General features: G+C 38.7%; 1 protein-coding gene across 1 annotated transcript in view; it reads right to left on the bottom strand.

Moving 5' to 3' along the window:
• Positions 1-17023, bottom strand: part of MGAT5 (alpha-1,6-mannosylglycoprotein 6-beta-N-acetylglucosaminyltransferase) — a 378389-nt gene that overhangs the window by 101191 nt on the left and 260175 nt on the right. The window contains 1 exon segment of the mRNA XM_078146828.1: positions 15615-15748. Coding sequence (XP_078002954.1) covers positions 15615-15748 — 134 coding nt within the window.

The raw sequence follows: 17023 nt of genomic DNA, 5'->3' as shown, positions 1-17023 counted from the left end.
TCTCTGTGTCTCAATTTCTGCATCTGTAACAAAGAGATGGTTGGACTCAATGACCTCTAAGGTCCCTTCCAATGCTAAATCTATGTTCCTATGATCCTAAGTTAGCAAAGCTTCCAAAACAAATTCAAGAATTTAGGGGAGGTCAAGGATTAGATTCACAAAGAATGGGTAAGGCATGGATAGGCTACAATCATTTGCAAAATAGTCTGTCACATTTGATTTTTTTCTTATTTTATGTTGGCTTTTTCTTCAATTAGAAAGGTTTTTCCTTATGCTACCTCTACAACTAGCCACAAACACCTCAACATGACATATTTAATGGCCCTCTCTGCAGCTTCTGACACTGCTGACCACCATGACCTTCTTTTCTGGAAACTGTCTTCCATAAGTTTTTTGTGACATTGCTCTCTTCTGGTTCATCTCTTATATGCTGGTTCAACTCTTTTTCAGTCTCTTTTGCTGGTTCTTCATTCAACTTCTGCCCCCTATGCATAGGTATATGACAGGGCACTGGGCCTTCTTGCTTTCTACACCATGTTTGGGTGATCTCATCAGCTCTTGAGGTTCAATTATCTATATGCAGATGACTCTCAGATGTATATATGCTGCCATACTTTCTCTCCTGAGTGCCAATCACAGATTGCCATCTGCTTTTTAAATATTTTCAATTAGATACCTTCAATGTGTTCAAAACAGAATTCATTCTTTCCCTACTTAAGCCCACCCCTTCTCCTCAAATAAGGAATGTCAGCTGAGGACACTACCATTCTTCTTTCTAGTCACTCAGGTTTGAAACCTCCCATATTAAATCACTTGCTAAGTCTTATTGACTCTACTTCCACAACATTACAATCAATTATTCAAGCATTCATTAATTAACAAGCATTTATTAAATGTTTGCTATGTGGCAGGCACTGTGCTAAGTGCTAGGGATGCAAAAGAAGGCCAAAACATGACCTCTTTCCTCAAGGCACACTGCAATGTGGCAGAGAGCAAGCAAACAACCATGTACACACGAGCTTGTATGTATCTGTTCCCTTCTCTCCAACTCATTTGGACCAGATTAATAGTTTCCTAATTGTGGTCTCCTTGCCTTAAGTCCTTTCGCTTTCCAATCCATCTTCCATAGAGCTGATATCTATTTATAAAGTAGAGATCTGACCATGCCACTGCCCTGCTCAAAAAACTCTCATGACTCTACTGATTGCCTCTTGGACAAAAGAAAATACAAACTTCTCTGTTTGGCATTTAAAACTTCATATCTGGCTCTGGCCAACTTTTCCAGATTTATTACATACTTACTCCTGTTCATATACTCTACTCTCCAGCCAAATCAGCCTACTTAATGTTCCCTATACACCCCTTATCTCTTACGTCCATCTTAGCGCCTTTCTCCAGGTTGTCTCCCAGGCCTCTCATGTACTCTCTTCCTCACCTCTGATTCTTAGAAACCTCAGCTTCCTTCAAAACTCAGACCAGGAGATAATTCCTACACAAAGCCTTCCCTGATCCCTCCAGATATTAGGGCCTGCTTCCACAAAAAGAGGTTTTGACTTAACTTCGTATATTTTGGATCAATTTATGTACACATATTGCTTCCCCTAATGGAATGTAGCTCCTTGACGATGGGGACAATCCTGTTTTAGTCCCTGTATCCATTTATTAACCACCTATTATGTCAGTGCCTAAAACATAATAGGTGGTCAATAAATGTTTCTTGAATGAATGAATTCAATGAATTATATAGTTACTCCTTGTACTGCCTCATATTTCAAACTGTCCTACTGATATAAACATTGCTGACTTATCTTTGTACTTTGGTCTATACCAGTATGGTCTATATTAGGCTAGCCAAGAGCCTAGGGTCATTCCTAAAGTACTTTACAAAAAAAAAAAAAGGCCCTATACATGTATCTTAAAGACAGAAGCCTAATAATCAAACATGACTTTCTAGTGATTCTCAGAACAGGAATAGAAAATGCTAAGAAACAAGGTAGGCCATGGGGAGGGGGGGGGTGCATGGAGGGGCATGTCGGTGCTGCAGGGCTATGAGGGAAAAGGTGTCATAGAAATTGGAGCTAGAAAGAAATTGAGAGAGAGTTCATGAGCAAGTCATTTGTATTTTATATTTCCCAGTTCCCGCCTCTGTAAAATGTAGGCTAATACTTGTACTCTCTACATCATAGGGAGGATAGCAACGAAGCTACTTTGTAACTGAATTACTATGTAACACAAGTTATTATTTTTACCACCCCATCGCAGGGAGGACTGTGATTCAAACTGAGCATCCCAAGGCACACTGGGGTGAATTCATCATAGACCAAAAAAGGAGCCAAGGAGTAATAATGGCCAAGGTCATTTCTTGAAAATAGAAAAGCATCTCAAGGACCAGAGTTAAAGATCTTCCTAGTTGAGGACCAAAAGAGGAAGTAGCAAGTACTGCAACTTGTGACTTTGCATATGGTGCTTTTAGAAATAATTTTTATTGATGCCTTTTGTTTTCATATCACATTCATTCCTACATAGATCTTTCATTCCCCTGTCCCCCAGCAAGCCTTCCCTTGGGGGAAAAATATTTTTAGAATCCTACTGTGCTTTTTAATAAAAACAACAAAAAATAAATAACTGACATTTATATAGCTCTTGAGGGTTTTCAATGTGCTTTACACACACTGTCTTGTTTGAGCTGCTGAACAATGCTGTCAGACAGGTCCCAAAGGTATTACTGTCCTTATTTTGCACATGTGGACCCTGAGGTGAAATGATTAGCCCAAGGTCATGTGGCTAGTAAGTATGAGAGGTGGGATTCAAACTCAGGTCTGCTTGACTTTAACTCCTGCATAGCATCCATTACACCACACTGGCTTAGAGCTTCAAAGTCTTAGTAGATGACAACAGTTAACCATTTGTTTCAGGATGGAATGGGACTTTTCCTAAGATTCCTGGCCTGTCTGGTAGATTTGATGAAAATTAGAATACTAATTCTAAGAAAAATGATTTCTTAAAATTAGTAATATGCTTATTTAAATATACCCAGCTAAACGCATAAGAGATACAAAAAGAAGTGTAACACATGACTTTTGCATAATAAATAGTTAACGTTGACATTGTGCTCACTGCATTCCAGGCCCAGTGCTAAGTGCGTCACAACCATTTTCTTATTTGATCCTCATAATAACCCTGGGAGTTAGGCACTATTATTATTTCCATTTTACAGAGGAGAAAACTGAGGTAAACAGAGGCTAAATGAATTGCCCAGCACCATGCAGCTAGTGTAGAACTTTTTACTTGGCCAAACACATTCAAATGAGTTAAATACTGCAAGTATATTAGCAGTTTTTGTAGATAAAGAAAAACTGTGATATAGAGAACTTTTTGGTAAATGGACATAGGACTACAGGCCTCTATGATTAAAAAAAAAAAGAAAGAAAAGAAAAAGAAACAACTCCTAAATCCCGAAAGTTTCACAAATCAACATATAATGGAAAGGGTTAATTTGAACCTGCCCTATGTTGTGGTTGGATGACAGACCTTTCACAAAATTAAAGGGCTTTCATTTATGTCAACAAGAAGCAACCACCTTACCTATCCTGTCCTACAGGAAAATAGAAGGGGAAGGGGAGATAGAAGGGAGGGCAGATTAGGGGAAGGGGTATTCAAAATGCATACTATCTTGGGGTGGGAGGAGGGACAAGATGGGGAGAAAATTTGGAACTCAAAATCTCGTGCAAGTGAATGTTGAAAACTAAAAATAAATAAATTAATAAATAAAAGAAGCAATCACCCTAAAATAGAGTTCAAATAAAACGTGGCACAATACATCTCTCCATCTAACATAAGGACAAGAAATCATGGCTGAACCATGTGACATAGAGGTTGAAAAATCAAAATCATTTTTTTTTTTAGCTCCAGAAGCTCTATGGTCAAAAGCTAGAAATTATAAGGAAGCTGAGAGATCCACAAAAGTTGTTGTTGTTGTTGTTGTTTTTTAATGGTGACATGTGCCCAATGAAGGAACCTGCAGGGTTGGATACTTATCCCTAAAGGACCTCAGAAGGGAGATAACCCTCTCTCAAGGATGGTGTATGGGAAATTCTTGCCTTGAGTGAAGGTTGGGCAGGGCAACCTGTAGGAACTCTAATTGAAAAATGTGTAGATTTGGTAAACAGAAGAAAAATGACCCCACATCCCCAGTGGGTCTCATTATCTTTTCCCCTACTATCTCCGCTGATGTGAATCTTCCTTAGCTTGAATCCTTCAGCATTGAACATGAAAGTAAACTCACATTGGCTAAGGCAACAGAACATATTACACAACCCATTATAATAACTTACAGTGATATTGAAGGGGCCAATTCAATAAAAAAAATTTAAAAAAAAGAGAAAATACATTGCCTGGCTTTTGTGGCATAAAGGCCACAAGAATAGGCTTTTCCCCCAATTACTTCAACAAGAAATCAGATTCCTGTAAGCCCTATATTGGCTTCTCCAGGGAAGGGCTTTATTGCAGTATACTTACTAGTGTGATCAAATAACTGGGTAGGGAAAGCAACAGCAGAGCAGCAAGCATATCTTTCTCCTAGACCAGAGTAGAGGATAAAAAAGGTCTTTTAGAGGGAAACAAAGGACACTTTTTAAACCCTGGAGTTCAATTCAATTCAATAAACATTTGTTAAATGCCTACTATGTGAGAGGCATTAGGAATGCAAAGATATAAAGCCCAAAATGAACCAGTGACCACCTTCATGGACGTCACATTCTATTGGGGGGGGTGAGGGGAGGAACAGATAGAATATGTACCCAAAGAAGTGTGGATTGTGGAGGGTTGTAAATGATAAGCTGAGGAATTTGTTACATTATCCTCACGGCAGCAGGAAGCCTGTAAAGTTTTTTTTATCAGGGGCACAGCATGGTCAGAGCTATGCCTTAGGAAAATTCCTTTGGCCGAAAAGATCGAAGAGAAGAGAGACTACAAGCATGGAGACCATTACAGGCAGTTATTACAGTAGTCTAGCTGGGAGATGTTGAGAACTTGTACTACAACAGTGATGGCATGAATGGAGAGAAGAAATTTGAGAAATATTATGGAGGCAGAATCAAAAAGACTTGGAAATTTGTTGAATGCTAGAAATGAGGGAATACTAGGAGTAAAGGGTAGCCCTCAAGATTAGGAACCTCAGAATGACTGGTAGAATAACAGTGCCTGCAAAAGAAATACAACAGTTCAGTGGAGGGAGAGATTTGGGGAGATGATGGGTTTTGGACACACTGGTAATGAGATTTATGCAAGGTATTCTGGAGCAGATGGCCAACAGGCAACCTATTATTTTTTTGTATTCAATATATAAATATCATCATATGAATATGGATATATTAAGCACTTATAATGTGAATGACCCTTTACTAGGTGCTAGAGAAAGAAAGACAAGAGGAAAAATAGTGCATTCTATCACTGAGTTTATTTGGACCATACAGAACTAGAATTCAGCTCTTTCTGGTGGTTCCTCCTACTGGTTCTAATTCTTCCTTATAACATCACTAATGTGAAAATATCTTTAATAGCAATGTATATGAATAGCCTATATCAGATTTCGAGCTGTCTTGGGGAGGGAGGAAGAAAGGGAGGGGGAGAAAAATTTTAAAACTCAAAAGCTTATGAAACTGATTGTTGATCAATCAAAATAAATTAATAAAAAAAGAATCAGAATTCAGAGGAGAGAGTATAGCTGAATTAAGAGTTTTGCCAGCATCTGAGTACTTAAACTAATGGGAACAGGTCAGACAACCAAGGGAGAGCCTAGAGCAGGGTTCTTAACCTAGTGTTTGTGAACTTAAAATTTATTTTTGATAACTGTATTTCAATATAATTGGTTTCCTTTGCATTCCTTTGTATTTTATTTTATGCATTTAAAAGCATTATTTTGAGAAAGGGTCCATGGACTTCACCAGACTTCCAAAAGGGTCCACAAAAAACAAACAACAAACAAACAAACAAATAAACAAGGTTGAGAATCCCCTGTTCTAGAGATTAATGTCAAAAAGGCTCAGGAAAGAATCCTGAAGGATACCCATGTTATGGGGGTTGGAGATGATAATTCAGAAAAGGAGCAATAAGATAGGTAGAAGGAAAACTAGGAGAAAAGTATCCTGCAACCCAAGGAAGGAGAGAGTGTCCAGAGGAAGGAATGGTCACCGTTGTCAAACATTGCAGACAAGCAAGGAACATGAGGATTGAGAAAAGGCTGTGGTCTCCTTGGAGATAGCAGTTTCAGTACAGTTGCAACTGGAAGCATCAAGAGGCTGATCACAAAGCAATAGGGGCTAAGTTGGAATTTGGCAGTGATACAGGACCAGATCTTGAGGAAATGGAAGGGGTCAAGTGAAGATTTTTATTTTAAGGAGCAAGTTTGTAGACCCAAAGATTAAGAAAGGCTGAACATGAAAAAGGGGGAATGATCAAAAGGGTGATAGAAGTTGGAGGCATAGGAGATAGAGCCTGGAGTTACAAGACCTGAGTTCAAATCTAACTTCAAAGACTTACAGGATTGTTGTGAGGATCAAATGGGATAATATATGTAAAAGTTCTTAGCATAGTACCTGGCACAAAGTGGGTATTATATAAGTGGTTATTCTCTTTCCTTTTCTTCCTTTCCCTTCCCTTCCTCATGGGTCAAATTCACAATCCTCTATCATTACTCATCATTTTCTCATTTCATCCAGTCTCTGATGAAGAGTCAGCCCTTCTCCTCATCAAGACCAACTATCTATATGTACCCTTTGTCCCATCTCCTCATGTCTTTTCGAAGAGATTGCCCCAGTACCATCCTCCATCTCTTATCTTCAATTTTCCCCTATCCACTGGGAACTTCCCTGCTGCCTACAAACACACACTTATCTGCTGCCTATAAACAGCTTGTCTCCTTAAAAAATGCTCACCAGACTAGAATCTCAACCTATCATCCTATATCTTTCCTTTTTCAGCCAAACTCCTTGAAAAATCAAGTCACATCTCATTCAAAACTCTATTTAACCTCAGAAATATGGCTTCTAATTCAACCTCTCTTTTATAATTGCTCTCTCCAAAGTTAGCAAGGATCTCTCAATCACCATATAGAATGGCCTTTTCTCGACCCTCATCCACTCTCTGTACCATTCTATACCATTGACTGCCCTCTCCTGGATTCTCCCCTGCAGCCATTCATTGGGGGGGGGGGACTCAAATTTAAGTTTAATATCTTTCTCTTTGACTTCTCTACCATCAACCAGCCCACCAGAGCAAAGATCAATCTTGCTTTACTATCAAATCTAAACAACTAAAAGTAAATTGTAAGGCTTGTTATTCTGAATAATACCTGTAGCCTTGTCAGAGATGCAAAAAACAGTCATGAGTTTTGTGTTTACAACAAAGACACATCTTATATATCGTGGAAAACCTTTCTTATTGATGTCAAGGATTGGTGAAATCTTCAGAAAATACAGCATAGACCACCCCTATTCCATTTTTACAGAAATAGGAAACTATGGGCATAGGATATTGCCTAAATTATCAAACCTGTTTGATTGTTTGTTTAGTTTCATTGAAGTGCTATAAATAAGCCACGACCTCTCTGGCCCTCAGTCTCTTCATTTGTGAAGGGAGGGAGTCAGACAAGATAAGTTCTAAGGTTTTTTTCTAGCTCTAAATCTATAATCTTATGATTGTTAAGAGAGCTCCAAGACTAATCCTGATCTTTAAGAGCAAGGAGCAATAGTTCTTTAGAGCCATTAATTATTTTCTAGAAACTATGAGAATACTGCAAGCTAGCCTTATCATAATGGAAACTGCATTGGTATTAGCATCAAGTTCCAGCTCCAATATTTGTTATTGGTGTGACTCTGGATAAATCACTTAACCTCCCCCCCTAAGCCTCTGTTTTCTCATCTGCAAAATGGGAATAGTAAAACTCCTACCTACCACATAGCATTATGGAGAAGGTACTTTGTAAACCATAGAGGGTTATATAAATGTGAACTAGTATCCATTTGGTCTATCTAGAGGTAAAACATCTTTAAGTAATTTGGACGAGTCACAAAAACATCAGAAAACGCCAGCTCTGCCACATACAAAACACCCAACCGCAGCCTGGATAGTTTGTACAACTACCAACAGAAAGGAAGTCTGTCACTGGCCCGGAGAGGAAATGGCATAATCCTTCAGGCATGAATAGTCCTGTCAGTTGGGGAAGGCAAATACACCCACCCCCACCCACCCACCTTTCTGTACTCATTAATGTGGACACGAATCTTGCCAACAGCTCATGAGAATTAAGTAGCTCCCATGTATGTTACTGCTGAAGGAGGTTCTCTAACTTCCAACACCGAGAATTCAAACTACTTCTACCCTCTTGTTTGTTATAACACCCAAAGTCCTCATTTCTCTCCCAGATCTCATCTGGCCTTCTGCCTCATCTCCCTACACTGCTTAATGTGGCCAAAAAAAAACTCTTTTAAAGCTGTATGTTTTGGTGGTAGACAACTATTCCTCAAAAGAATGTCTGGTCAGGATGTGACTTTGGAAAGTAATCCTGGAAAGGAATCATATACACACAGCCCAGAACATCAGTAAACGAAAGAACAGAAATTGGGATGTCAATCCATCTCGCTGAGTTTTAATAAAACTAGAAAATACAATGTCCCTGCTCCATTTACACAAGTGACTAAGTACTCTTAGAGGGCAAAAAGTTGATCACATTCCCTCTGATGATGATAACTGCAATAATGACAACAATAGTTATAATTTATATAATGCTTTAAAAATTTGCAAAGTGCTGTTAATATTAACTCATTTATTCTCACAATATCCATAGAAGGTAAATGGTATTTATCCTCATTTTAAGGATAAGGAAACCGAGACTAAGAGAGGTCAAATAACTCATCCATGGTCAAACAACTAGTATGTGTCTGAGGCAAGATTCAAACTCAGGTTCTTCCAGCCCCATACTCCAGCCACTGAACCACATTATCTCATTTGACCCTCAAGACATAGGTTCTACTGTCATAATACCCATTTTACAGATGAGAACACTGAGGCTGAAAAAGACATTACTTGCCTAGGGTCGAGCACCCAGGTTTTCCTGAGTCCAAGACCAACGTCCTAGTTACTATACTACCTAGCTGCCTCTGAAAAGTAAGGAGAGTTAGAGTTTGCTCTATGGCTCACTCATTGCCCCAGTTCTCCACTGCATCCTGGCCAACAGATTAGATGGCTAACTATTCAGGCTTCTTGAGGTGACCTCTCCCACTCAGCGAGGCTAACTAGTCAGTCACCAAGCCTCTATTAAGCCCTACTAAGTAGCAGGCACTGTGCTAAGTTCTGGGGATACAAAGAAAGGCAAATAAAAACAAAACTCCAAAACAAATAAACAAACAACAACAAGGAAGTCACTGCTCTCAAGGAGCTCTCAGGAGTTAGGAGGTAGAGATAAAGAGGGAGGGAGAGAATTCCAGATAGGGGAGACAGTGAAAGCACTTGGACATGACAGGAGGCAGGGGCAAAGATGGGGAAATCCAACCCCATTTTGTTCCTTATTCTTTTCCAAGAGGTCTAGTTGGAGGCTTGGTGATGTATGAAAGCAAGGCACTGCTGAGGCATCATCATACCAAGTCATCTCCTGGAAAGGGGGTGGGAGGATAGGAATGAGACAGGATGTGGCTGGGAGAATAGCATCCCAGCCCTAGGAAGGACTTCTCAGTCCTACACAGAGGTTATTTCTGGAGCCTTAATGCCTTCAGGAGTCCAACAGCAACAGCAATTGACCTTTACATAGTGCTTTGGGGTTTACAAAGCACACTACATACAATTACTTCATTTCATCTTTAAAATAACCAGGTGAGTTGAGTTCTACATTTATGTTGCTGTCATTACTACTCCACATTTTACATATGAGGAAACTAAAGTGATTTGCCTGTGGTCACAAAGTCGATAATTGCTGTGAGGTCAAATTTGACCATGTCTTTCTTGACTCTATATTCAGCGTTCTTACCTCTCCAGTACCTTTATTAAAACAATAGTGCCAATACCCCTGGGAAGGATCATAACTGGCCCTCACCAATCTATATCTTAATTAATAGTTAACACTTTGGCAGGAATTAGAAGGAACTGAGGGAGGAGGTACAATGGGGAAAGGAAGGGAAAGAAGGAAGTAAAGGACCCTGGAAGAGGGAACAGAAGGATAACAAAGACAAACTGATTCTTTGACACTTCTGTACCCTCTGCTGTCACCTCTGGGTTTATGCCTTGTGTTGCCAGCTACTGGGTTAGTGGATCACTTGCGGTTTCCTATCATTGGTAGTGTCCTGACTCCAAGCCATCTTTTATAAACTAATGCAAATGCCACCTCTTCCAGGAAGCATTCTTTGATTTTTCCAGTTGCCTGTCCAGGACCTCACATAGTACTTAGCTTTGAAACTTTCTCATAAATTTATAATGAATTACTCAATATTGCAATTATTTGGGTACACGAAACTTCCTATTAGACTGAGACTATTGTTAAGAAAAAAAATTCACTATGGCCTAGCATAGTGTCTTGTACACAAAGCAAGGACTTAGGAAATGTCTTCAGAATTATATCGAATTTCTTCTAACCCCAAAAGGTCAGATGTCATCTTTCAGCTGCTCTTTGGATACACAACTTAGCTGGTTTCTCCCATTCCCTTGTTTTACTCTTCTAGGCCTGACAGCATCACCTGTGGCAGCTTTGTGGGCATGCTAGAGGCCACAGCCTTATCTCAACAGCATCTCCTCTGTATCTTGCAATAACCCCGGAAAACATCACCTCATTTTAGCATAGTCTCCAAAGAATTCCAATTGAGGGACACTCAAAGGGCATTGGAGAGCCATAGGATAGTTTTGATGAGACAGCAATACATTAAAAGGGAGGAATTCATATAGCAAAAGCAGTGTGAAGGGTGCTATCTGAGAAATGCTTGACAGAAAAGATATGATGGGTCCATAAAGTAGCAGGAGTTAAGGACAGACAAACTTGGCACTCTCTTGTAATTTAATTCACCCTATTGTAATATCAAGAGAACAAAAGGAGAGAGAGACCAGTATTTTGGGCATTTGGCTGGACCAGATTTATGAGGGAATTGGATTAAAGTCCCAAAGAATGGGCAGGAATGGGTGAAGTGCCATCTGCATCACTAAAGGGATGAGATTGAGATGCCAGTGGAGGGCAATAACTGATATTCACAATGATAACTGTGAGCTATCAAATTACATTTGGTACCTTCTAAGTTTTATCTACTATGCAATACAGTTGATCAAGAATTCTATTAAATTACATTTGGAAGGTAAGAGATAGTAATCTGGAAAATTTACTTATGTGGAACACCTGATGATGCATGATAAAAGAAGAATTATTATAATAACAGCCACATGGCATCTAGAACATTTAGATGCTTTATGGAACCCAGACGAATGCACCTCACCAATAGTAATATTTCACAGTAGGTGGTGCAGTAGATAGAATGCCAAGCCTGTAGTCAGGAATATTGTTGTTCAGTCGACTCTTTGTGACTCTATTTGGGATTTTCTTGGCAAAGATACTGGAGTGATTTACCATTTCCTACTCCAGCTCATTTTACAGATGAGGAAACTGTGACTTTGCACAGCCCTCCCTCACTTAAATCCAATTCACTTGCAAGTCATGAGAATGAAGGACAAACCACACACACACACACACACACACACACACACACACACACGATGCTCCCAGACCCTTAAGTTCTTGTTCCGTTTGTCTTCTTCTTTAAAGATCAACAGCCCCAACTCCTTCTGCATTTCCAAGTAAGATTTACTTTTCATCCTTTTGATCATTTTCGTCCCTCTGCTCTGAACCATCTCCATTTTTAAAAAACCCTTTTAGGAATCCAATGGCTAAAACTGAGCACACTGTTGGGTTGTGTCTACAGTGTCAAAATAAAATGCATTGATTAAAAAACCCAATCAACCAAAAGCATAAAGTTATACTTTTCAAATCTCAAAAGTAAAATTGGGCACAATCCAGAACAACATGACAAATGGTAACCATTGCAGATTCATTTTGAGTCTCCACACATGAGACATTGTCTTAAGGCTTTTTTTTTTTAAAAAAACAATACCACCAGCTATCTCACATTGAACATGTGACCAACCTGAATCCTAACACAGCCTGCAACAACACAGGTAACTAAAAGCCACTTCAGTAATTACAATCTCTGTCTTTATAATGAGAAAACTAGTGTTCATTGGCCCCTACCCTCAAGACTTGGGGCGCAGGATGCATTGCTCTAGAGCTCTTCTTCCCCAGGTCTGAGAGAACAAAAGAGGCATAATTTTCAGAGAGACATCTCTCTGACTGTCTCTCCAAATGCCTGGGTGGCTTTTTTTTATACTATTCTGTCATTGTTGTACCTTTCTACTTTGTCTAAATTAGTCTGTCCAGAGCTGCAGGGTGTAATGAAGAGCTGTAAGTATGTAGACAGACTTAAATATCACAAGAACCTAAAAAGTTTTATAGGTCAGCCTCTTGCCTTCAAGGAGATGATCTCACTAGGGGGTATAAATACTCCTGAAAAAAGTCATGACAAGTACTTCTAAGATCAAAAACTTTTTTATTTTGGCTCCTAAACTAAACCCACAAGTACTTCACATGACTAATAGTGAAACTAGGACTGTTGATAGCAGATAAGCACTTTAAAAAAATATATTATCCTTCATTCTTTCCCCCTTTCCTCCAAGTCTCTAACAATGAGGTGACCCTGACCTTGCCAAAACCAACCCCTCTCCACATACCCTTGAATCCAGCCTCTCCAACAGATTGCAACTTTAAACATTTTCACTCTCTTTCATTGTCTTCCTATAATCTTTCTTCCCTTTCTCAGCTAAACTAGAAAAATCTGTCTACACTCATTTCTACTTCCTTTTTACTCCTCAATCCTTTGCACTCTGTATTCCAATAACAAAACTTAACTGAAATGGCTCTTTCTAAATTAATTGTCAGATCCGATGGCCTTTTCTCAGACTATTTACACTGGTGACCACCTTCTTCCCCTGGATAATCTCCCCTTGTTGGGAGTCTATGACACTGCTTGTCTCCTGCTTCTCTATCTGATTAGCCATTTCTTCTCAGTACCCTTGGATGTCTCATCAACCATATCACACTTGATTGGGGTTATTATCCAAGGCTTTTGTCCTGGGCTTTATGTTCTTCTCTCTATATACTTTTTCTCAAGAGCTTACTTATCATCTCTATGCAGATGACTCACAGATCTAAATATTTATTAGTTTTAGTTTCTCCCCTGCTTCAGTCCCTCATCACCAATAGCCCATGGGACATTTCAAACTGGGTGTCCTAGAGAAATGATAAACTAAACCTCTCTAAAACAGAACTCATCTCCTTCTGTACTGAAACCAACAACCCTTTCAAAATCCCCCCCCCTTTTTTTTGTCAAAGGCACCATTTAATCATCCAACCTCATGGGTTTATAACCTCTGCATTGACTCAACTGATTCCTCATTCTCCCTCACCTCATGTATCAAATCTATTGCCAAATCTTGTCATTTCTACCTCCACACATCTCTCACAACAGTTTCATCCTCTCTGCTCTGGTGGCACAGTGGATAGAGATCAGGAGTTAGAAAGTCCTGAGATCAAATTTGGTTCCAGACACTTACTAGTTGTTTGACTCTGGGTAAGTAACTTAATTTCTGTTTGTCTCAGTTTCCTCAACTGAAAAATGGGGATAACAGTATCTACCTTGCAAATGAGATTATAGTTGAAAAACATTTATGTATTTGGCACATAGTAGGGATGAAATAAATGTTTCTATAGTAGCCATAATATAAATGCTTCCCCATTTTGCCTCTACTCATCAGATAGCCACAAATCAAAATGTCTTCTCCTTGCAGTTAAATTAGTCCAATGGCTTTCTAACTGCTCTCCCTATCTTAAATTTTTCCCCACTGTAGTTCATCCTGCACATTGTTGCCAAAGTGGTTTTACTACAGTACATGTCCCCTACTCAATCAACTCTAATGGCTCCACATTGCTGTTAACATCTAATATAAATTCAATTTAGCTTTCAAACCCCTTTACAACCTGCATCCAACCTATCTTTACTGTCTCTTTGGGCATTACTACTGCCCTCTCACTTTGCACTGCAGCCAAATTGACCTTTTCTCTTTTCCTCATTCATGGCAGTTCATTTCTGGTCTTCTATGGCTTTGTACTAGCCATTCCTTATGCCTGTAATATACTCTTCCTTTACCTCCATCTCAGAGTCCCTCTCTCCCTTTAATATGCAGTTCAGGTACCTCTTCTATGTTAAGTATTAAAATATATACACATAAAGACACATAATAATATATACATGTGTGCATATATTGGTATTCAATTCACATTTATACCGTATATATTTTTATACATACTTTATCCCCATTAGAATATAAGCTTATTGCACTGTTTCATTCTTTATACTTGTATGCTCAGTGCCTAGCAGAGTGCCTGAATATAGCAGGTGCTTAGGAATCCCTATTCATTAAATGTCTGCCAACAGTATTTCAAATGAGGATTTTTTTTAAAAAGAGGTTTATTTTAAAATCAAGTGAGAAGGAAAGAGAATATATCAAAATGACAGGAAGGAAAGGTGTCAATTTCTCTTTTAAAAAATGTTCCTGTTTTGCTATTCTACAAAATTTTGCAGAGTCCAAAGGAGAATTCTGACATTGGGCAAACTGGACTTCCCCCCCCCCCCCAAGAATGTAGCCAGTAAAAGCATTTTCATATTTCCTGTGCTAGACAAAGAAATTCATTTCCTCATTTTGTCTTCTGACAAACGACAATAGAAAAGAAGTGAAAAGAGAGGAGAAAAGATGTTAAAAGAGAAGAAAAAAGGCAAAAGAAAGAGAAAAGAGAAGAGAAGAAAATAAAAGAGAATTCGGGAACTTTTGTCTGACTAGGGGTTAGGAGCTGGGTTCATAGAGAACTTAAAGGCTGTTTATTCCAGTGGTGTCAAACTCAAAACAGAAATAGGGGTCACTAAAACATACACAAGAGTCCCCATGGGAGATATGTTGACTTAGAAAATGACATATTAACATTATCAATGACTTTTTTGTTTATTTTGTTATATATTTCTCAATTTCATTTTAATCTGGTTTGGGCTGAAATGGAAAGGGTTGTAGGCTGTATATGGCCTATGGACAGTGTGTTTGGTACCTCTCGTGTACTCCTTCACTCATGTTTTACAGATAATGAAAATGAGGTTCAGGGAAGTAAAGTCATCTGTTCAAGGACACACAGGCAACAGATGGCAGAGCTAGGATTTGAAGCCAGGGTCTTCTGGTACTAAAGCCAATGTTTTTCCCACTGTGTTATGCTATTTCCCTTGCTATGTTACCATGGCCACTGAGGGGTATGCAAGTAGTATCTTCAGCACCTGGGCAAAATTTGTTTATAAATCTTCAAAGCAAGCTACAAAATCACTAAACCTTCCCACAGTCCCTCACTCAACTGGATCTGCTCATGAGGGAAGGGAAAAGGAAACACAGCCACTTTAGGAAGACTTTTGGAAAGCAAAAGAAAGAATACTCACGGAACATTGTATAAAATTGTTGAGGATTAAGGTTCCATTTTCCCCATGGGGTCTTGTGACCTTTGGACTGGGCATAATTAGCATGATTAAATTCAGGTTCAGTACCAAATGAATCCAGTACTCGAAGCATGCACCTGAAAGAAAAATCCATGTTTTCTCAGAACTGAAATCTTTATCTGAAAAACCTTAAAAGCAAAAGACTAATTTATCCTTATAGTTGCAGCTTAAACACTGAAGTGCTTTTCTTTAAAAAAAAAATCTAAAAGCTAAAGGCTGTTGTCCCCTTGAGTTGCTTTCAGAGAATCAATTTTAGAGCTAGTAGTGACAGCTTATTTAGTCCACACCTCTTTTTACAGCTGTACAAACCGAGGTGCAGAAAAATTAAGTTATTTGTTCCAAGTCTAACAATGAATTGCACAACTGCGATGAGATCTCAAGTCCCCTATTCTCTCCTTGGCACCACAGTGCCTCCTTTGTATATCAAATTCATATGTCAATATTAATCTACCACATAGGCATATAATAAACACTATTTGCTTCAGCTTTCTCACATGAATTGTAGCTTATCTTTCAAATGCTTGCTTGCCTCATACTTTAGGTGGTAATTCTTCAATAAATACATAATAAATCATAACTTGCAAGGTGTGTTTGTGTGTGTGTGTGTGTGTGTGTGTGTGTGTGTGTATATCAGGGGGATTTGGGTCAAAGAGACATGAAAAAGGTCAAGCTTACTTCTGCTTTGACACAAAATAACCTTATTTATTCTGGAGGGTTTAAAAGCTATGGATGTGATTCTAGATAAGGTTTTGAATTTTGCTTAAACTACAAGGTAATGATTTTTAAGTATTCTATTGGAATAAAGTGATAACATGCAGCCCAAGAGCAAAAAAAAAAAGGGAAAAAATGTGTGCAAAGTACCCAATAAATACTTTTTGGACACACACACACACACACACACACACACACACCCCAGAATGTAGGAGTTAATAACAAAGCAAAAATAATTGTTTATTTTTCAAAGTTGATAACGTTAAGTTTGTCTCATTTTCATCATCAATGGCTGCTCCTTGAAAACAGTATCTTTTCCTGGACTCATGAATAAATCAAAAATTCTGAAACCCACTGAGCCAGCATGCTTTAAAGTAAATAAATCAAGACCAAGCCCTCTATCTTAAGGCCTGATGAAGAAAATGATTTTAAAGAGCCTGGCTCAGCTACTTTCCACCTTTTCCAGAAATATGGATGCCCACTACTCATGAGGTCAAATTTGAAACATGTTTTGTACTTCAGGGAACAAAATCAAGGGGGGAAAAAATCAAATGCATAAATGAGAAGAAGAAAAAAGAAGAAGAAAAAGGCGTAGTGACACTTTAATATGATGACTCCCCTATCAGAAAATACATTTAATC

The sequence above is a fragment of the Phascolarctos cinereus genome, unplaced genomic scaffold (assembly GCF_003287225.1).
Source record: "Phascolarctos cinereus isolate Bilbo 61053 unplaced genomic scaffold, phaCin_HiC Scaffold_726;HRSCAF=1367, whole genome shotgun sequence".
Taxonomy (NCBI): Eukaryota; Metazoa; Chordata; class Mammalia; order Diprotodontia; family Phascolarctidae; genus Phascolarctos; species Phascolarctos cinereus.
Note: the sequence above shows the minus strand (reverse complement) of the source record. Positions and strands in the feature narration are given on the sequence as shown.